The sequence below is a fragment of the Anopheles arabiensis genome, chromosome X, assembly GCF_016920715.1.
Source record: "Anopheles arabiensis isolate DONGOLA chromosome X, AaraD3, whole genome shotgun sequence".
Classification (NCBI taxonomy): domain Eukaryota; kingdom Metazoa; phylum Arthropoda; class Insecta; order Diptera; family Culicidae; genus Anopheles; species Anopheles arabiensis.
In genome coordinates, this window is record NC_053519.1 from 10,321,773 (window position 1) to 10,344,209 (window position 22,437).

Sequence of the window (22,437 nt, forward strand, 5' to 3'; positions counted from 1 at the left end):
TTAAGGTTGCGTTCGATGACGCCCTAGCTTCGTGGTGTAACTTCCCGTTTTTTTTTTCTTTCTTTTTTACGCAGGATATGAAAATGTACGCCTGCCCGAGGATATCACCCTTGCCGGGTTCACACCGCTAATGTACTACGATCCCGAGCCCATATTTGTGCACCCGGAGTGTGACATGGAAGAGGCACAGGTACCAATGTGTAGCGCAAGCTACTGCTTGCAGTCCCGATACTGATACTGGCCAATCGCTTTACACCTTCACAGAATGTGCTGCGCATCCAGAAGCTGCTCTATTTCGGCACGGATCGTATGTGTCACTGTGAGCCGCCAGTGCTGCGCCGGGAGCAGGGAGCGCCGCATGGGATGGCCGAAGGTGGCGCCCAGTTTTACAGCGTCGTGCAAAACCGAACGGCAAGGGTAAGCTGCCGACACTAGCGGGAGATCCGTCCCATCCCTGTGTAATCGATGCGAGCCGTTCGTTTCACTTGCAGCTGAGCGACATGGACATCCTGCTGGAAAGCTACAGCGACGATGAGGAGCTAGAGCCGGCCACGGACGGTGTCAGGGCGAGCGGCGGCGATCTGCCCAAGAGCGTTGAGCAGCACCAGGGCAGTGGTTCCGTGGGCGACCCCTCGACACCTTCGGCCGATAGCGGTGTGCTCAGCGGTAGCAGCAGCAGCAGCATCAGCAACGGCCCGAGCAGCCTCGAAACGCGCAAGCTGCTGCGGCGCAAGGACGAGCTGGAGCGCAAGCAGCGCATGCAGGAGAAGCACAGCCAGCGGGTGCAGGTGAGTGAATTTAAGGATTTTTTTTCCAATTTTTTTTTCTCAATTCTATCGCCCTCCATTCACCTACCGAATGGCGCTATAAATCTTGCGTATACAGTTTCAGAACGATACCAATTGATTTGGGAAACTCTTTTTGTTGCTATATCGTACGGTGGGCGTAGCAAAAAAAAAGTGGAGTTTATTGATACGGGAAAAGTTGCTCTGCCGTTGATTGCAATGTACGACCTCTTTTCATTAGGGCAGGTATAAATTTGGCACACTCTTCCGGAGCGGAGAACTTATCGCGTGATGAGTGTCCCTACACACTGTCCCACCCTCTCATTCTTTGCCATCCCTCATAATTGTTCTGGCTAGCCGCCACCTACTGTCCATGCATGTTTCGGCAAACATGTCGAGCGGATTGAAAGACGATGCGTTCCTTCACAACAACAAAAAAGAGTGATCGTGGGGGGGTGGGGGGGGGGGAGAGTGGAGGGGTGGGGGGGGTACAAAATAAAGACCCAGCGCGGGTTCATAAGCTCTCTTATGAATATTAATCATAATTTGCCGGTAGTCATAGCTCATACCTTCGAGAGAGGGTTCGTCGCTGGGGGTTCGCCTCCGATCAAACAAATTAAACATTAAAAAGGAAGACGAAAATAGAGCGTACGAGCGGGTGGGGAGAGAGAGGAGAGAGAGAGAGAGAGAGAGAGGGTGGCCGAGAGAAAATGAAAGAAAGAACAGAACAAGCGGGAAAGGGAACCATATTAAAAGATTTTCTGCCATGGTATCGTGGCTTATTAGTGTGTTAATAGGATTTTTCGGGCTCACTTTATGATACAGCCGCCCGTGCGCGCTAGGCGAGCGTGTCCGCCATGGGGCTGGGTGGCACCGCACGGAGCGGATGCACGACGCCCAATGGTGTCTTTATTTTGATAGCCGTAGCATGAAGCGGAGCAAAGCATCATCGCCGGCCCGGGCGCGCGCGCGCTCGCTCGCTCTCCGTAGCCGCCGATCATTGTCTTGCGCGAGCTATCCAGCAGTCGTCGCACTGGCGGCGGGTACACTGGTGCGGTGGTTGACCTGTGCCTGGGATGGCCGGGCCCGGGAATAGGCGGCACACCTTCCCGTGCGCCCGTGCCGTGCTGTTGTGTGGCGCTTGGGGTCTCGGTCGGTTCCCGGGCGGAGGTTATTGACAGTTTTCGTTTTCCCCTTCCCGCCGTGTGTACTGCGCTCGGGTCGCCATTGGAAGCCATTTTTATAGATTTTCGCATCTCCTCGCCACGGTCAGTTTCGGTGTGTCCCGTGGAATCCTTAAATCTCTGCCCCGTTAGTTTGATCGTCAGATTGGCGAGATATGCTATTTTAATTTATTCCCTGCCTGTATGTTCGCCGGCCTTGCCTGGTTCGCGTTACCACACGTATGCTGCCGGGGGAGGATATGATTATACGGGCGGGAAGTGATCTCTTTTGTGGCACCAGCTTGATCTGGTCACTAGATCGCTCTCCTCACCCTGGCCAGGCGAGCGGAATTGACACGATGATTCAAAAAAGGGTATATTTATTTTCGCAAAAAAAAAAAATATATCGAAAAGCGTTTAAACCGTTTTGAAGTAGAAAGTTCAACCGTTGACATCTAAATTTGATGATAGCATCACATGGTTTTAGATTTGCATGACATCTTTCAATTTGTGACACATTCAGCGGTGTAAATTTACTTCGATCCAAGGGTTACGAATAACAAAATATGTTTCCTGACTGTCCGACACTGTTAATTAGGCGTAATCCATCAAATACGTAACGCAAACATTTTTCGATCCCTCCCTCCCTAGTGTCACAAACTGTAAAGGCCGGGCTACATTGATCGTACTCGCACGCGTAATTTTGATTTTCACTAGCGCATCTGGCGGCGGCTGACCGAAGCATTTTGCCAAACAATTTGGAGCCGCTCCAGAAAATACGTTAATTTTCCATATTTTTTACTTAATTCGGAGGAGAAAAGTTTTGTAAAACGTAGATACACATGTCTTGGACGCATTGCATCCATTTTTGCAATGGAAAATGATGGAAAAACTACTTAATTTTGAGATCCGGCAGGTCCATTCCCTCGATGACAAAAAAAAAGCGTCGACCAGTCGCCGCCAGATGCGCTAGTGAAAATCAAAATTACGCTTGCGAGTACGATCAATGTAGCCCGGCCTTAACGTTGGAAAAGACCCCCCCCCTCAAAAATTGTGTAACTGTTTGAAAATTATATTATATTTTACATAAAGAAACGTTGTCCCATACAGCGATCAAATTGAAAAAGATTCGGAAAATCGAATTATCAGCGCCGTATGCAATGCTCTTGCATCACCATCATCAGAAGCGTATTATATCCAGCCATCTTCCTCGTCCTTCATAAATATGTCCATCTTTCCGAAAATGTTTCTTTGACATTAAGGCCTTGGGCATTGTCCGTACTCGCTAGTGTAATTTTGATTTTCACTAGCGCATCAAGCGGCGGCTGACCGAAGCATTTTGCCTAACAGTTTGGAGTCGCTTCAGAAAATATGTTATTTTTCCATCTTTTTACTTATATTGGACCAGAAAAGTTTTGTAAAAGGTAGATACACATGTTCTGCACGCATTAAATTCATTTTTGCATCGAAAAACGATGAAAATAATACTTTATTTTGAGATCCGGCCCGAACATTCCCTCGATGACCAAAAAAAGCTTCCACTAGCCGTCGCTATATGCGCTAGTGAAAATAAAAATTACACTAGTGAGTACGGACAATGTCTCCCGGCCTTTAGATATTGTATCATCATCTAATTGATTATTCTATTTCACATAACATGTGATGCTTTATATGTTACGCATGTCTTATAAATTACAAAAATGGCACTGTTTTTCAGAATTATCATCTCTGACGAAAGAAGGGCTAACTGCATTAACTCCATCGGCAGTTTGCTTGAAACGAATTGTGTTTGAAAGGAATTGGATTGATAGTACGCGTGGTACAGTAGCGAAATCCTTTTTAGGCCGGCATAACCGCGAAGGTTGTTAAGTCGAGAAGAAGAATCATCGTTAGTTACTCATTCGAAAAAAAAAGCTTTACTCCTCCTCTCCTCCATGTAACAAATTGTAACGTTTGATGACACCCCGTCCTCCCGCTATCAGCGTTACGTAATTGATGGACAACGCCTTACAGAAATCGTTTATTTCATTTGTGCAAGAACAACTAGTACTGTGGCTTGTTACAATTCTAAACCTGGTTTTGTATGGGCGTTTGACGATTTGGCGAATAAAAAGGGATGTGCACAGTCCATATCATACGCACAGACTATCCGGGCAATAATTAGTTGCCATGCCAAAGAGACAAAAAAAAGTGTTTTATTTCCAGTGCATACATACTCTACAGCAAAATAAGCAAAAGCGTCGTCGAAAGGCAGGAGCGTCTTCTCGAGGGAATGGTCGAGTGTTTGTTTTAAAATATTGTTCCAATTTCAGAAAAGCTGCATCCGCTACTCGTTATTATTTTTCGTTTTTCGTTTCGCTGCGAGCACTTGTGAACGATGTGCTGAAAGCAAAAACGGCACTGATTGGTTGACTATTTGTGTTGCCGCATCTGAATCAGCGTCTCAGCGGCACCGCTCGAAGGGTCTAATTTTCCCTCACAATATCGGCCGCGAACCTGAAGCACACACAAACACACACACACACACACACACAATCACTTCACTCCGAAGCAGTGGCCGAAGCAACACCCGAGGATAAGAGGGCTGGAAAACGGATGCTTGGACAATAAGACAAATTGATGATGTGTCCGGTGTGTAACCCGTTCCCTTTTGGAAATCGAGGTCGACGGGCAATGTTCGCTATTCTACCGGAATAGATCCCAACCCCAGGGAAGGGGTGGGAGCGGAAAACACACATACGCCTCGCGCGCGCTTCCTCGCTCGCCCGGTGTGCGTTTTCCACTGGAAAGTGCGTATGGAGAAGAAGAGAAAGAGAGAGAGACAGAGAGAAAGAAAGAGAAAGAAGGAAAGAAGTAGTTCCATTTCATCCTCTTTACCAGGTGTAAAGGGCAGGGAACCGAGTTCGGCTAATGCCGCGGTGAGGGGGGGGAGGGGGGTTTGCCTTTTTTTCTGGCTAAAACACACTCCAGAAGAAAGAATTACCTGAACCTTCGTAACTTTGTGCCTTTTGCTCGGGACTCGGTACTCTACACGTGCCCCAAACCATTCCCCTTCCTGCTGCTCCACTGCTTCCTCCACCTGCCCCACCGAAAGGGGGCAGAATCGCGTCAACCTTCTGCAGTCGCGCCGGTGGACAGCAGCGGCAGCAGTGTGAACGCACATTGTGTGTGAGATCTGTTCCGTGTGCGCATTTAGGTGAACGAACGAGCGAAAAATTCATGGTTGCGAGTAATGTGAAGCATGCTGTGTGTGTGTGTGTGTATGTGTGTACAACATGGATCGAGCCTGGGGGGAAGAGTGGACAGGGCTAAATGTGGACAAGGGGGAGTATTCTGGTAAATTGAAGTCGCCATAGCGAATAGTTTTCGCCACGGCTTGACCCCTCCGTTGTCTTAGCGTGCAAAAACGAGACACAGACAGAACGGGCGAGAGAGAAAGGGGATGAAAAATCATTCCTTCTAGCGTGCTCTTTCTATTGGCGGTTTGAAGGGTTTGCGGGAGTTTTCTTCAAACAGCGATCGGGGCGCGAAAAAGGCGAGCGCTGAAGAGAAAGAGATGGCGAACAAAGGGAAGCAATGGTGAAGAAAGAAAGAAAAAAAAGAGTGCTAATGGCCGAAGGATGTCTTGTGCCGATGACGATGGACAACAGAACAGTGGCGGAGGGGGTGGAGGTTAGGGGATGGATTTCCACCCGGTGGGAGGAAGAAGGAAGGGAAGGGGGCGGCGCGCGTTTTATCGAATTTACGGCAGCACTTGTTACACATTAAATGAATTGAAATTATGTTAATCGCTTTTGAAATGAAAGACGCTTCTACGGCTAATGTCGACGGGATGCTTCTCTCTCTCTCTCTCTCTCTCTCTCTCTCTCTCCCTCCCTCTATGCGCGATGTGAAAGCTTGTGCAGCTGATCACGCGGGTAGAAACTGGGGTTGTGAGCAGAGCAGGTGGAGAAACAATAAGCACACAGAGAGAAAAGCATCCGCGCGAGCAGTGTCGTGTAGTTAAAATGTTGATATCTGATGATGGTGGTGTGTACAGTGCTTGGAGTACAGTGTTTGGAGCTCCGAATCAGGGACAAGAGGCAATAGCGATGGGGACGGCGAGAGGACGGACCTGGGGAAGACAGACGCTAACAAAGAATGGTCAAGTGTGGGCAAGGAAGGGGGAGGAAGGCAGTATGGGTAAGGGAGGATGGAGTTGGAGAGAGGTTAAGGTGAAGATCGCGAAACGATTGTGGAATGCACACGCGAACGAAAGGCGCCGACGGTTGGATCATAGAGCAAGCGAGATATTAGGATGGATCATGGGATTGGGAGACATTGGGAAAAAGGGGGCCTGTGCTGACAGGGAAGCAAGAGGGAAAGAGGAAGAAAGAACGCACGTAATGGACGTTCTCTCGTATAGAAAAAAAAAAAAGTCCGCGAGCCTCTTGCCCCAACGGTTGGGCATGATCAGACACTCAAATTTCAAGGGCATAAAACGGCCCTTGTATTTCGCGGAGAAAGAGAGAGAGATAGAGAGAGAAAGAGAAATAAAAAAAGCGAGAAAGAGAGATAGAGAGAGAGAAAAAGGGAGAGAAAAAGAAAGAGGGAGAGAGAAAATAGCGCACAATTCTTGGTTTGTATTCTACGTGCAAATTGGGTTTTTGGCAAATTTGCTCGGGGCTGGGGGGAGGGTAGGGTGTCTTCTGAAGAGTCTGAAAAGTCGATGACATGGAAGGACGCGGGTGGCTGCACATCTACACACAGTGTAGCACTGGCGGCGTGGTCACGCGTCAGGGAGGAAATAGTTGGCGTGGAGGTTGTGGCTCTCCGTGTTGCCGGCCAAACAAGCACAACCCTGTGTGTGTGTGTGTGTGTGTCGACGCGGAGAACAAGGGAGGGTGATAATTGGCACTGTTGGTAAAGGACGACGCTATTTAAGCTGGCCGTAAGAGCGTACGATCCCGTTATACGCAATAAAATGTCGTAATTCGTTTAGTTTGCCTTATTCTTTCTCTTTCTCCTTCTCTCTCTCTCCCGGCCATTGATTTTTCCCGTGTGTGTGTGTCCTCTTTGGTTCTTTGTTTTCTGCTTATCCCCCCCCCCTCCCCACGGGTTGCTTTTGTTCTGCGCCCGGTCTAGGGCAAGGTCTCGGGCAAGATTCCCTCGTTTTGTCGGATTGGCCTCTCATTAAGGGGAAGAATTAAAGGGGAGGAAAAAAAAACATATACCCACAGATAGGAACTGTCATCGTGCTCCCACTCGCGGGGTATCATTAGCAAGGGAGAACGGCGAGCAGAGGAGGCAGTAGAGAATCAGTGCATTATCAGCGAGTAGTTAAAATGCTTTATACACACTTTGCAATAATTGTTTGGCAACTGCTTGGGGGTAACCTGTTGCTTTCGAATGCATCAACAATGAAGCAGCATTGGAATTATGGGTCTAGTGGTGAATGTAAATCGTACGGGTTCGTCAATCTTGGAAGATGCTCAGGGGCTCATGGTTTGTGAATCTTTTAAAATTCCTGAATCTGCCTTGATTCATGTCAGCTAATTTATGGTCTGTTCAGTATGCTGTTCGTGGCTGGATGCTGAATCTTATCTTACGAGAGTCACGAACAACTTTACGGAACACAGCTTGGCGAGGGGAACTGTATCGAATTTTTGGGTGTATCGATTACTGAGGTTAACTAGTCCAATAAGCAACTATCTACTTGTTAATAACAAAAATATTTTAGAATAGAATCACACATGAATGATGGAATGAATCTGAATCTCGGGTGGAAAGATTCTCGAATCTCAAAAATTCCGTATATCTTGAAAGATTCATACATTCTACTTCTTGGCATAACAACCTACGTGGTCATGCCACCCTAATACAGGTATTCGAGACTTATTGGTACCACGCAGCCGTATAGTCTGTTTTGCTACAGGGAGACGGTCCATGCGTGACTTTAACCGTCGATGGGCATGTCGTGCGAGTTAACCACTTTACTATGGGATTGCGCAAATTTAATATATTGAAAATTTTGGAGATTTTCAGGATTTTGGAGACAAGGATTCGTGAATCTTTAGAAATTCGATTCAAATCACTCATCACTGAAGATTCATATGAATGAATTTCAAGAATTCATGCAACCCAACACTCGACCTAAGTCATCTTAAATCCTTTGACAGACAGAAATACACAATTGTCATCTTCGATTACATAATTCTCTGATTCGATACAGCTTGTTTTGTGTGTTAGAGTATTATAACAATTAAAGGTACGATAATATACAATATCATTTACACCTTGTTTAGATAATATAGGTGTGCAAAATTTCGCAAAACTAAACAAACCGTGGCGACAGTTGTGTTATCGAAGATGACAATTGTGTTATAACATTGGTCAGGGTAGCTTACACCAGCTGACGTGTGATAAAATAGTAGACAGCGGTGTCTATTCAAAAAGATTGCTCATTGGACTGGTAAAACCTGTATACGATCCGATGTTTTATTTTTTTAATTTGCTAACATACATGTTTATCCGAGCCAATGATTTAAGTAAATCTTTTAAGAGTGCTCATAATTTATTGATTCGTTTAAAAACAAATAAAAAGTATTTGTAATTAGCTTACCCAAACCCGAACGGTTGGAGCTCAAGATTGTAAATTTTTAAAATCTTAGCTGTCCAACAAATTTTTAACGATTTGTGTCATATTTTCGCTCAACAATAGACTCCCAACTTTCGGGTTCTAGATCCGATCGCTTTGTACGGGACTACCTCACAGCTGAGTTTGCTCATTCCATGGCTCGTCTGTGATCCTCTGCACTAACCAAGCACCGTGACTCGTCTGATAATGTAAAAAAAAGTGTCTCTGTTTGTGCTAACCTTAAGATGTACGGTCGATTCAGCATCGGCAGCATCACGTTCAACATTGCCTTTTGAAGTGCGTATCGATATTTGCCAAAGTCTCGACGGAAGTTCTGAGATCGTTTAACACCATTCTAAACGCCCAGTGTGACATCGATGCGCAGACATATGTAGCGCGCCAGACGTGGGAATTGCAGTGACGCATCCCACCCGGCCGGCCAGGAAATCATTCAGCTTAGAATGTTTAGTTATCATCTCCACATCGTTTCGATGCCTATTTTTGGAAAAGTACACACGCACGTACAGCTCTTGTCAATATCTTCATTAGGGGCAGGTGTGTAAAAATAATGCATTTGAGTTTGATTTTGCGCACCGTGTTTGCTTAGCCTGACCACACAGCTAGCCTATTCATTGCAGATAATGCAATCTTTGCGTCAAGATTGCGTCGAAAATGACTCTACAAACAGTGTGGCCCGGGCCCCGAATAGTGTGCTAAAATATTTACTAATCTTTATGCCGCATTGCGGCCCCTATCGCCCCCCCCCCTCCCCCCCGCAAGCTCGCATCAGCTCGCCAGTGCAAACAGCGCAACAACGTGTGTTGCTCAAAAAGCCATTTGAGGGAATTGTATAATTGAAGGCAATTGAATCGGTCGATCGAGTAGTTAGGCCGCTGCGCTGATAGCTGAGCCGATCGTTTAATGTGCCGTTTTCGTTTTTTTTTTTTGCGACCGTCCTTCAGCTAGCGAAATCGATTCACCGCGGCGGGTAATAGCCGCCGTATTATGCTGCATCTTGACCGAAGAAAATTGTAATACGCGCGGGTGCTTGCGCAAAAGGGCCGTTCGGGAGGGGGAAAAAGGTTTCGCAGCATTTTTAATACGCGCTCTGTATGCCAACGATTCTAATCGCATCACAGACGGCAATAGCAATCAATCACGACGTTCTTTTGGGGGCCGGCTGCCCCGATGTCGGACGTTGTCATTCATATTTGCCCTTTTGTGCATGTTGCTGCGTTAATGACGAGCGAGCATCCTTGAGCTCGGGGAGCCTGGAGAACGAAAAAAAAACACACACACACACACACGATCCCCATGGCTAGCCCTGGTGTGAGCCCTTACTTTACGATCATTGCTTTACTGTTTCCTGCAGCCCATACAGCCTCCCCAGAGGGACTGGTTTGTCCATGTCTGTCTGCCGCGATCGTAAAATTTGCTGCCCGCGATTAGGCTTTCCGCAGCGAAAGCCTCTTTATTGCCGCCGGACAAAGAAAGCGCTTTAGGAGTGGAGCTCTTGGTGGATTCTTCGGCGAAAGGTGGATGGATGCTGAACCACCCCTAACCGAGGGTATTTGCATATTAAAAATGGGCCCATCTCGGTCCCGTTTTGTGCCGCGCAAAAATAAGCATTAATTTAATGCGCGCTATCCCGTTCGTGTCGAGCTTCTGTTGTTCGGTGTGAGCAGATATCGTTAGACCATTGTTGGATTAATAGATTATACTAACTTATGCTCTTAGCCTGCGCGCATGTGTGTGTTTAACAGTCGGTTAGGAAACAACCCAATTCTGGAGAGTTCTGAATTCTCTGGCAGCAGCCCGAATTATGGGATCCGGTTGCGGTCGCTTGACCAGTTGACTATCGGATCCTATCGGCTCGTAAAATCGCGTAAGAAATCAATCGGTCCGGGGGCATCGGAGTTCATTATGGGGTTTTGTTTTGTGCGTGTGTGTGTGTGTGTGTGTGTGTGTGTGTGTGTGTGTGTGTGTGTGTGTGTGTGCTGATTAAAGAATATGTCAGAGCAGCAGGGCGAAGGAACTCATTGAGACGTTTCTTCGTTCTCGGCGTACGTCTTAATGAGCATATTTCAGAGCTGTGAGCATTAATAGTAAACGTGTGGTTTTGTTTGGTTTGTTCTTATTCTTTTTTTTTGCGTAACGGTGCTAGAACGGTATGTAATGCCGTTAATCAAATCGTGACCCCCCGCTTGCGTTGAGATATGGAACACATTCCAAAAACAGCCTACCTTAAATTCCACCCTCCCCCCAAGCGAGGAAATCATTCCAGAGGCAAACAATCGTGGAATGCGTGGCAGGATTAAGGAGACAGCCACAATTCTAGTAGCGCTTCCAAGCTGTGTAATGACCTGGCCCATATGGGTGTAGAGATGGTGGTTGGCAGATCAGCGATTTTCGGAAGAGGCCCCTTAACGCAAAGAGGACAGAGCAAATATTTCGCTTGTTGTTTGTTTCGAGCATATTTTGCAATTTTACCATCGATAACGCTTGGTCGTAATTTCTTATCAAGTTATTATTGCAAATTAGCTGCTTATTTACGTAGTAATCTAATACTATTATTGGGGGCTTTTACGATATCAGTCAGCTCTTTTATATGGAGTTTCACAGGCATACATCTCGAAAGATTCACGAATCTGTAGGGATTTATAACCTAAAAGAATTAAACAATCTTAAAAGATTCATAGAGTTTGAGCTTCTTATTATTCTTCTTCTTGGCGTTGCAACCTGCGTGATCATAACAGTCTTTGCAGGCTCTCGAGACTTATTGGCAAGTACCACGTAGCCGGATAGTTTGTAAATTAAATCGATCGGGATCGTGTAAATTAAATATTATTAAAATTATACATCTTCGCCTGAATTCCCAGGAATCTTTCGAGATTCATTATTTTTTTTGAAGATTCACGAATCTTTCGAGGTTTATTAATTTTTTGGGGATTTATGCATCTTAACAGATTCATGCATTCTTGGAGATTCATCAATATTGAAAGATTCATGCATATTAAGAGATTCATGAAGATTCGATTCGAGATTCGAAGCATTCATCTTTAGCGATTCATTTGAATCTCAAAGAAATAATCATGAAATCCAACACTACACAAAATTAGCCTCAGTATTTCAGCATGAAAAAAACAAACGCCGATTCGCCGCGGGCACGAGTTCTGACGGATTGATTTTGTTTTACTGAAGGAAGAAATATTGTGTAAAGAAAGATTAAAAATTGTTGGGATCGATTTTTGTGTGTAATGAAAGTACTATTTAGGTGGTCCCTGAGATACATTATCAATTGGCATCGAAAACGTCTGTAAAATACCGCGTAGGTCGAATTTCCGCGTAGGTTGAATTTCACGGTTTCCGGCCAAAATATCACTAAATTTTCGTGTAATTTTTCTTGACGCGTTAGGTTTTAGCCGATAAAGGCAGAAATTTGATATAATTCTGACACGATATAGCAATATAAACCTTCTTGAAAGAATTATAAAGTTCGACCAGAAGGGAAACTATTTTGTATTTTGTGACAAATCAGTAAAATTTACTCAAAGAGCTGTCAAACTTGGGAAAACCGCGTATCTTCGCATTCGCGTATAAGAGGTACTGTGTATCTCGGGGACCGTTGTAACTCATATCAAACAGAAAAAAAACGAAACTATTTTTAAATGCATCTTTGTTGGTAGAACATACTTTGATAAGGCACTGCTGCTGCTATTGCCATGCAGTGCGTGATTAAGATCAGAACTCCAGTACGTTTCTGCAGCAGGTCGTGCGGATACCCAATAGACCATCAAGGCGCATATTTAAGTACACTTAAGTTCGATTTTATAGTTTCGACGATCGTCCGAATGAATGGAGCTTATAATAGCGAAACAAGCAACGATTGCTTCTTCAACTATGAACATCATGCTGTTGAAGGCCATTTCGTCGGAAATAAGGCATTGTCTTGCCTCAATCATTAATTTTTTTCATCGAGAATAATCCAGGGATGTGTCGATGATGCAGGAAATCATTTGTCACCCGGCCGGGTCCGGGCATTGGCCGAAAAAAAAAAAAAAATAAAACGTTTGTGTGTTGGTTTGTTTTCTTTTTTTTTGTGCAGCAGAAATTGTGATTTGATTTCTACGGTTTGTGTCTCGTGAGTGTATTTGTTTTATGTCAATGGCGTAGTCTTAGGGTGTAATAAATAAAGCAAAAACCACACATTGGACGTCGTATCTGTGGCGATGGTATGAGCAAGGAAACAAAAAAAAAGGCCAGCAAATGAAGCGTCGTGCAGTATCAATACAGATCAATGTGCTAACACAAAGACACGCGCGGAAACAAACGAACGAAGCTCCGCAATGTGTGGATAGCGTTCGCCTATCGCGCGAGCATATGAGCAGATAATTGATCGTACCATAAAACCGATCGCTGTTTGATTTAGGTCCAGATCGGGACTATCGGATCCGTGTGTTCCCTTCGCACTTGAGCACAGCCCCCTGCCTCGGTTGGCATGTCCGTCCGTGGCACTTTCTGCAATATATAGTGCTTGGTAAAACTTGTATTTTTAGCTCTCCTTCTCTCTGTGCTCGTCTGCTTGGTACCTCTTTCTGCTTGGTTTGTGGATCCGCCCTTCTGCGCATCCGCACACCATCGTCTAGGAGCTCGCGTTTGCTTAGCCGATTTGATGGTGCCCGAGGATCATGAAGTAAAACAAAACAACACAAACCGTAGCAAAAGTGATACGATCTCAGCATCCACTGGTATGGCCAGTATCTCGCGGCCTCCGCGGGTTTATATGGTGCAGTTTTCTTGTACGATCGTTGCGCAACCATCGTCGTTTTTTTTTTTCCCCAGGCCCGGCAGATGGATGTGGAGATGGGTTCGCACTAACGAAGATGATGCTTTGATAGGACGACTTTGAAGGCGGTTGGGAAGCAAGGGCACAAAAACGTTGTGCTGTGGACTGGGGGAGCGTTTTTCCCTAGGTCCTGGGGGATCATTAAGAGCAAAGTGGCCACAGGAGTTAAGTCAGTCAGTCCTTGTCCCTTCGCTCGCAACCGATGTGGATAGCGCGTGGAATGGAGCATGCCAGGCGTCGAATGTAGCGCGAAAGAACGCGCACGATTGGCAAGAAGCGCTTTTGCCGATTGGAATGCGGCACGCAGTACCAAAGTGCATCACACCGCCCCAACGGCTGCATTTAGGTCCGATCCGATATGCGGGTAAATGATGCCGAATCTTAGCCGAGGGGAGCGTGTAGATGATGATTTTATTTTAGTGTGCTCCGATTTGAAGCATCAGCTCCAGTGCAGAGGGCATCCTTGGCTGTGGGTATCACACACACACACACACACACACACACACACACACACACACACACACACACACACACACACACACACACACACACACACACACACACACACACACACACACACACACACACACACACACACACACACACACACACACACACACACACACACACACACACACACACACACACACACACACACACACACACACACACACACACACACACACACACACACACACACACACACACACACACACACACACACACACACACACACACACACACACACACACACACACACACACACACACACACACACACACACACACACACACACACACACACACACACACACACACACACACACACACACACACACACACACACACACACACACACACACACACACACACACACACACACACACACACACACACACACACACACACACACACACACACACACACACACACACACACACACACACACACACACACACACACACACACACACACACACACACACACACACACACACACACACACACACACACACACACACACACACACACACACACACACACACACACACACACACACACACACACACACACACACACACACACACACACACACACACACACACACACACACACACACACACACACACACACACACACACACACACACACACACACACACACACACACACACACACACACACACACACACACACACACACACACACACACACACACACACACACACACACACACACACACACACACACACACACACACACACACACACACACACACACACACACACACACACACACACACACACACACACACACACACACACACACACACACACACACACACACACACACACACACACACACACACACACACACACACACACACACACACACACACACACACACACACACACACACACACACACACACACACACACACACACACACACACACACACACACACACACACACACACACACACACACACACACACACACACACACACACACACACACACACACAAATACACACACTGACACAGTATGTCTATTGTGTGTCGCTGCAACTTTGTTGCCTGTTGTGGTTGCTTCCTCGACATTGCTTTAACACACACGCCCCGGTGGTGAACCCAAGTCCGTTCTTTCCTAAATATTTCCACACTCTGGCCGCTGTTTGTTTGCTGCGATTTGTTTGCGCATTTGCTTGTCCTGCTTTTCCTTTTTGCTATTTGCATTTCGCAGCACACACACACACACACGTGCGTCAGCGCGCGCTCACAGCTGCATAGATGTCACAATCGCAAGCATGCTGCATGCTGCACATTCACCCAGCAGGACAATGCGGTGTTGGATAAGAAGAGTGAGAAGCAGAAGCTGCAGCCGGTCGGTAACAACCGTACAATTGCCAACCCGCACGGTGCGTGGAAGGAAGGAAGCAAGGCAGGGGTGCGTAGGAGTAGGATAAAAGGAAGCGTTAATGGGTGAAGGAACTGGATGAGCAGCGGCGTTTGCGCAAACAGTGCGCAACTTTGCAAATATTAAGCACGATATTCTTAAGCACACACACACACACACACACACACACACACACACACACTCGCCCGGGACGGTTGCCGGCACTTTGGCCCCCTTTGTCAGGTGTCCTTTGCTGAATCAGGTTGCTCATGCGCAGCGCTATGTACCGATCGCTTTATTGCCAGCGCTCGGTGTCTATTAAGGTGATGTGATGCAAATGTGCGATGCTCCATACATGGAGTCAGGGACATAGAACCCGCAACCCCGTTTTTCTCCCGCTTTCAGGGCATCAGTAAACGCACAGTGTGTTCTGCTAGCTGTTAGTGTGTCGTACCATTTTCATTTCTTTAATTTTCTTGCCTATTTGGCTGTACGGGTGCGCTGTTGGCTTTGCTGCTTCACACCTCCCGGGCCAGGCACTTACTGCAAACGGGTGATACATATATGTTGCAGCAGGTTTGCCGGTAGATAATGTCATTGTCATTGTCAAAGAGAGACAGAGAGACAGGTGGCTTTCTACCTCGATATGCAAAACTATCGCTGCAGAGGGTTCCTGTTTTTGCTAGCCAACGCTATCGATTCTATCTCCAGTGTCATAAACTCTCGTTCCGATTTTATCAAAGCAGCCGATGAGACACATCATTCCATTGTAGCTGTTTCAGAAGTTGAAGAACCGACTGGAACGATGATTGTACATTACGCCGTTGGGTGAACCGTTTTTTTTCTAATGTCAAACTTTCTACCTTTTACAGTCGTTCAGTTTGACATCACAACATTGTCTGCAGTTTAGCACTCACACACACACACACATACACTCACGGAGAGAAGCGATAAGAGAGTTGTGTTGAATTTTGCCCGTGAAACATGCAAATGCTGAAGTCCTCTAGAACAGGTTTTTGTGCGTGCCAGATGCACTTTGTTGTTAGCAAGAAAATGAAACAACGAAACAAAACCAAAAAAAAAAAAAAAAAACAAAATGCAGAAGAAAAATAATGTCCAAATGCAGTCAACGTTGCAATCTTGTGTGTGTTTCTTTTCTACGTGTTTTCAAAGAAGCGAAAGGAAAGCAAGAAGCAGTAAAATTACATTATTACCCTTTGCTGCGCCAGCGTTCCTTCTGGCTCTCGGGCTTGGTTTTGCGCTCAAACCGGTGTTTGATAGATCTGGTAATGTATCCTTTGTTGTAATGATTATACACGGCAAGCAGTACATGCCGTGGTGCGTATGCAATATGCGATAATTTTTACTCTGCCTTCGCCTGCCATAATCTTTGCCCCTTAACAAACTTCGCCTGTGTTCATTTGTGTTGCTTTCTTTTTTTTTATTGAAATATTTCATGTTTTCTCCCGATGTGCATAACACAATGAGATAAACAAAAGGTGTAAAGGAAAAGAACCACAACTTTTTCACTGAGTTGAGTCAGAGTAGAAGCAAGTCGATCTTTCAAGCACTCTTTTGAAATTTATTTGCAAGTATCTATATACATCTCAGCAAAATATTTGCACATCATACATGCTTTAACAAGTGATTCGTCAGTGCTCACGTAACGACTCACTTTTCTTATCTTGAGTTCACTTTGATTCTCTGCGCTGACTATCGATTCACTTTTTTTGGTAGGAGCAGTATGTGAGTCGCTATTATGCCCTGCTAGATTTGTGAGTTACAATTTTTTCGAATTTCAAAGGAGTGAGGGAGATTTGTAACGTTATAACGACTCTTCTACGCTACATCAACTGATGGAAAAAAAGGGATCATCTCTCATCTCTAAATCAAATGAAACTCTTGTCATTGAGTTGAAATTATTCAATTCATTTTTATGCTTCAACTCATAACTCATTGACAACTCTAAATCAGTAACTTATTCAGTTCAACTCATTGCGCTGATTTTACACTTTGACTGTCATGGCAATCATATATGATAGCCAGGGCAGCGGAGGATTTTCTTATAAGCGGACCCCCAACCTAAACCTCCACATGGTAGTTCGCTGTTATAAGTGATTGATTTTTTTTTCGATTAAGGTCTCGATAAAAAGGTCTCGATTGCAAAAGCGACAATTCTACAAATACGCAAGTACAAGATAATCGTTGTCGGACACTTGGATTTCAGGCAATTATTAAGTATCTGTGAAACAAAAACACCCAAACTTTGTGCAGTGGCCTTCACCTCGCATATACATGATTGAGCAAATGAATGAATTGCAAAATCTTCTTTACAAATACAAAATTAGAAATGAGTAAAAATGACGAAATGAAGCGATCAAATTGTGTTGAAAGACTTTTGTATAATATGTAAATATGTATCAAAATATAGTTTTGAAAAATTTGCTCTACCGCAAACACCGATGATGGACAACCTCAACATATACAACATATGTATGCCTTATTACACGACGGCTATACATACCATTAAAACAATGTCATAACTATCCTATAAAAGGACAGAGGAAAATTAATCCCTACCGAATTCAGGATTATTCATTTGGTATCCGAAAAAAGATATTCATAAAAATTCAAACAGCGCAATGTTTGCTCATATTTATACATTTTAGTGGCATTTAAGGAAACTAGGGGCCCCATTTAGATCCCCCGCTTAGGGCCCCGAGATGAATAAATCCGCCTTTGAGCGAGGGATAACTGACTTTAAATCTTAATATCTTGCAACAGATAGGGAATATTATCATGAATTTTATGTATAAGATTTTTCCGATTTTTTTTTGTTAATTTTTTATATAATAAGTAATTGATACCCGTAAATGGTCAAACATCGAGAATATAGATTTAAAATAGCAATTCCTTCGATTAATATAGCGTAGCCACTTATAATGTTTTAATGTGAGGTTTTAAACCATCCAATATGCAGCAGATATTGGTTAAGCTATTATCTAAATGTCAACATTCTTTATGATCGCTTTTCAACAAAGCATCCTATTGAAAATAGTTTCTTGTAATGTATTGATATTACATTAAACTGTTGTCTTCCCGATGTAATGATGAAAACAAGGCGAAACAATGAAAACACAACAAGAAATGGACCAAAATTGTATTAAAAAATCGCTTATTATTTTCGTAATCTTTTCGTTATTTAATTACACTTGTCCATCATATATAATAGCCACAAAAAAAAAGTAAACCAACAATGCTTGGCCGCCAGGGTCAAATATAAAAAAAAAGTGGTTTGGCACCCAAAGTATGCACAAACAACCCATTTCCTTGTGTGTATTAATTCGAATTAATCCAATGCCGTTTGCTGTTCCGATCGCTACCACCATCCGCAGGACATACTTTCGCAAAGCACGATCGCAGTCAGCATCGCGGTGCACCCTCGCTTTCTGGTGACGGACACCAACTGCTTCGTCGACTATCTGGGGGCGATCGAGCTGATCGCGAAGGCCCATCCACTGTATCAGCTGATGGTACCCATCATTGGTAAGTTCCTGGTTGCCTGCCTGCTATCACATATGACTCCTAACTAATTAATTTAAAATAACCATCCGCCCGCAGTGATTAACGAACTCGAGGGACTGTCGAAGGGGCTGCGCAACCAGTCGCCGAAGCAGCAGGCAGCATCCACGGCAGCGGTGGCCGAAATTCTGGTGCCGGTGCAGAAACAGCTCGCCCTGCCAACGGCACCGTCCACTGTCGTGTCCATTGCACCGGCTAACAGCAACAGCAGCAGCAGCAGCAGCACCACCAGTGTCGCCGGTCTTCATCAGCAGCACGCGGCCAAGGTTGCCGACGCATCGAAGAAAGCGTTGCAGTTCATCAAGTCGCGCAATCCCGCTCTGAAGTAAGTACTATCTGTCTGTGTGTGTGTGTGTGTGTGTGTGTGTGTGTGGGTTCGCCGTTAATGGTGTTAATATTTGGAAAGAAAAGGTTTCGATTACGCTGGTCAGTCGATAGTAATGGTTGCGTGTTGATATTATTATACGATTTTTTGTGTTTTTGTTTTTGTTTTTTTTTGTTTTTTTTTTTTATTTACCTGCGCACAACCATTAGATGTGTGACGACCAAGGGTTCGATACTGAAAACGTCGACCTTCACCGTAGAGGATGACGTCGGTGACCTCAAGTCGAACGACGATCGAATACTCGAGACTGCCTTAAACCTCTGCCGCAACCACATCGAAGAGACGCGCGGTAAGTAAATGCTACGTTTCATTTGCCAGTTTTGCCACTTCCTTCCTTATGGTGTAGTCCAATTGATTATATTTTTTACGAACCATTTGCTTTGATTTTGTCTAACAATGGATTAAAATGTTTACTTTTTATATCCAAATTTCGGTGGGTGTTGTTTCCCATGCAATCTCCACTAATAACATTCTACACTGTGCTTTACAGCCGGCACCCGGTACCTAACGATGGACGTCGTGCTGCTGACGACGGATCGCAACCTGCGGGTAAAAGCCATATCAAACGATCTGCCCGTTAGAGAGATACCGGACTTTATCAAGTGGGCAGGACTGAGCGCCTAGCGAACAGTGCGCACCAGCTGGGTGGCGGCGCTGCGCTGGCAAGCACGGTCATGTAGTTAGACAAATAGGCGCTGTTGGCAGATAGCGCACAGCAGAAGACAGGCGGGGAATTGATTGTTTGAGGCTGTTGAATCCGTTTTAGCGAACGTTACGTTTTACGCACGATCTATATCGTTTTGGTGGCGCGCGCGCCTACTGAAAGTGACTTTTTCGCGTAAGTAAGGACGAGCGGCGCTGCACGCGCACGCGAAATAATCAGGACCGCATCGCGACTTTGTGACAGATGGCTCCATTTGACACTGACGATCGATTGTGTGTGTGTGTGTGTTTTTTTTTCGGGCGGCGTCACTAGATAGATAGGTTACAAGCTACTTGTTGCTTTTACACACTCGTTTACTCACGGAACGAGAACAGAGGAAAATGTTATATATATATATTTTTTTTACAATCACGTCTAGTTGTAAACCTGCAAAGGAAAACACAGAAGCCGTGCTAATGTTAACATTGTCAATGCGCGGGGGACGTAAACGCTTCGCTTAATTTTACCTAACAGTCATTGAATCGCGCCCCTAGCAAAAAAGTCTGTTTACTGATGTAGTTTTTTTTTAAAGGAAGAATATTAGTTGATGCTAGGGCAAATCGTGCTGAAAATATGTATTCCCGGCATGCTGATCATTTTACATTCGTTTTACTGTTTCTGCATATTTTTGATAACAAAAACTTCACCGTTTTTGTTTGTTTGTTTTTTTTTTTTTGTTGAGCGATTTAACCTTCACTCAAACTGTCGTGTCGGTTTCTGCTCGGCATGAGTGTTCAGCTGTGTTGTGTAAAACTTTGGTCTAGTTTGAGCGCAATTCAGCTCGGATTATGCGCGCAAAACAAAGATATATGTGTGTGTCCGTGTAAAGTCGGCGACAAAAGACGCGAATGCTCAATTTATAGTTACACGTGCTAGGATGGAACACATCTCGTGCACACACACACACGGAAAACGCTAACCTGCTCCAATAGACTGATGGGGAAAAAGGAAGAAAAAACAAAAAAACGCGACGCCCGGGCAAGGGCGATTAGTAGTGGCTGTTTAAGGAACAGGTCTGTAAGCGATAGTGGAACGTCTTTTTTTTTTTTAATTCAATAAAGTGTATTATGATTTTATAGAACGTCGCACACACTCTGCTGCCTCAATCATCACATCCGAAAACGACGCACGACACGACGACGACCCGACCGGACCAGCAGGGTAACGACCGTTTGGTCCATTAATTTCATTGCTCTCGGGCAATGGTTTTGCAGTGCCACAGCTTACAGTTCAGCAGCCCTAATGTTGTGTGTAGCCCTGTAAATCTAGTAAACAATTGCTTTTTTTCTTTCTTTTTTTTGGTTTGTTCTTGTTGTTTAGGAATTGTCTGTCTGGCCTTGGTTTTAAAGATGTAAGCAAAATGCATCCCGTCCATCAGCGTCATGTGCAAAAATGAGCGATAAAGAAATTACCCAGCAATGTTTGAAGCGATCGTGTGTGTGTGTGTGTGTGTGTGTGTTTTTTTTTGTGTGTGTATCGCCCATTTGCCCGTTGTTTCTTGATGCTGTACGCAGCGCAACCAATTACGCGGGAAGTGAGCTTACGCGCCAACTGCGGCGTGGTGAAGACAAATCGCTTCACATCCTTTTAAATCGTAAGGTAGCTTACGGCCGCACAATCTTCTCGGGGTTTATTAGCAAAAATGCACTTCTTGTTAGAGTTGATTCGGTTCCAAACCAAAAAAAAAAAAACGGAAAAACAATCATTCCTATCAGCATATTCACTCAAACAGTTTGTTCCTAGAACAGCAGCAGCTGGGTAAGCCTAACTGCTTGTGGTGCCCGTCTCATTTATACTTCCAATCTTTGATGTATTTTTTGCTGTTGTTGTTCGCACCAAGGTGTATTGGACGTTTAACATCCCCGTTCGCAATATTCAATGCAGCGTTCTATGCTTGCGGCCGGCGGTTCCACGCTCCACCATAACAACAATAAATAGGCAAAAAAGTACCAAAACCATCATCTCGATGGCACGCTGCGTGTTGCGGGATGCGATGGACGGTGTGGCGAACGGGAAGACGAACCCCACACGGAAATGGAACCGAAATCGTTGAAATTAAAATGATCAAAGATCAAAACGCAAACAAACAGACCGTGGTGCTTGTTTGCTAGGGGGAGTGGTGGTAGAATGAAGAAGAGAAAACGGTATGAAACCATCCTCCATCCCCGCTCCTCTTTCCCTCTCCCCCCCACCCCACCCCCCCCCCTCTAAAAACACCCCAAAAATGACGCCAACCATAAGCATCGCGGGGCCAGCGTTGGGAGGAAGATTCGTTCTATGACTCGCGGGTGATTGAGCTCGAACCACCGCCACCCCTCCTTCCTTGAATTTACCTTCCTTCCTCATTTTTTTTTTTTTTAAAAAAAGGTCCCCTCGCGAGGGTTAGCTAAAAGATATCGTTTCGTTCACCGATGATTTCATCACAAAGTGTTAAGTGTGGTGTGTGTGTGTGTGTGTGTGTCTGC

At 45.1% G+C, this 22,437-nt stretch overlaps 1 protein-coding gene across 6 annotated transcripts in view; it reads left to right on the top strand.

Annotated features, from left to right (window-relative positions):
• Positions 1-21,053, top strand: part of LOC120905905 (telomerase-binding protein EST1A) — a 46,044-nt gene extending 24,991 nt beyond the window's left edge. For all 6 annotated transcript variants that reach the window (XM_040317220.1, XM_040317221.1, XM_040317218.1 and 3 more), the window contains 7 exons: positions 75-190; positions 265-417; positions 492-788; positions 18,698-18,848; positions 18,924-19,209; positions 19,419-19,558; positions 19,760-21,053. In XM_040317220.1, coding sequence (XP_040173154.1) covers positions 75-190; positions 265-417; positions 492-788; positions 18,698-18,848; positions 18,924-19,209; positions 19,419-19,558; positions 19,760-19,893 — 1,277 coding nt within the window. In that variant the 3' untranslated portion in view covers positions 19,894-21,053. The remainder of the gene's footprint in view (positions 1-74; positions 191-264; positions 418-491; positions 789-18,697; positions 18,849-18,923; positions 19,210-19,418; positions 19,559-19,759) is intronic.
• Positions 21,054-22,437: the final 1,384 nt, after the last annotated feature.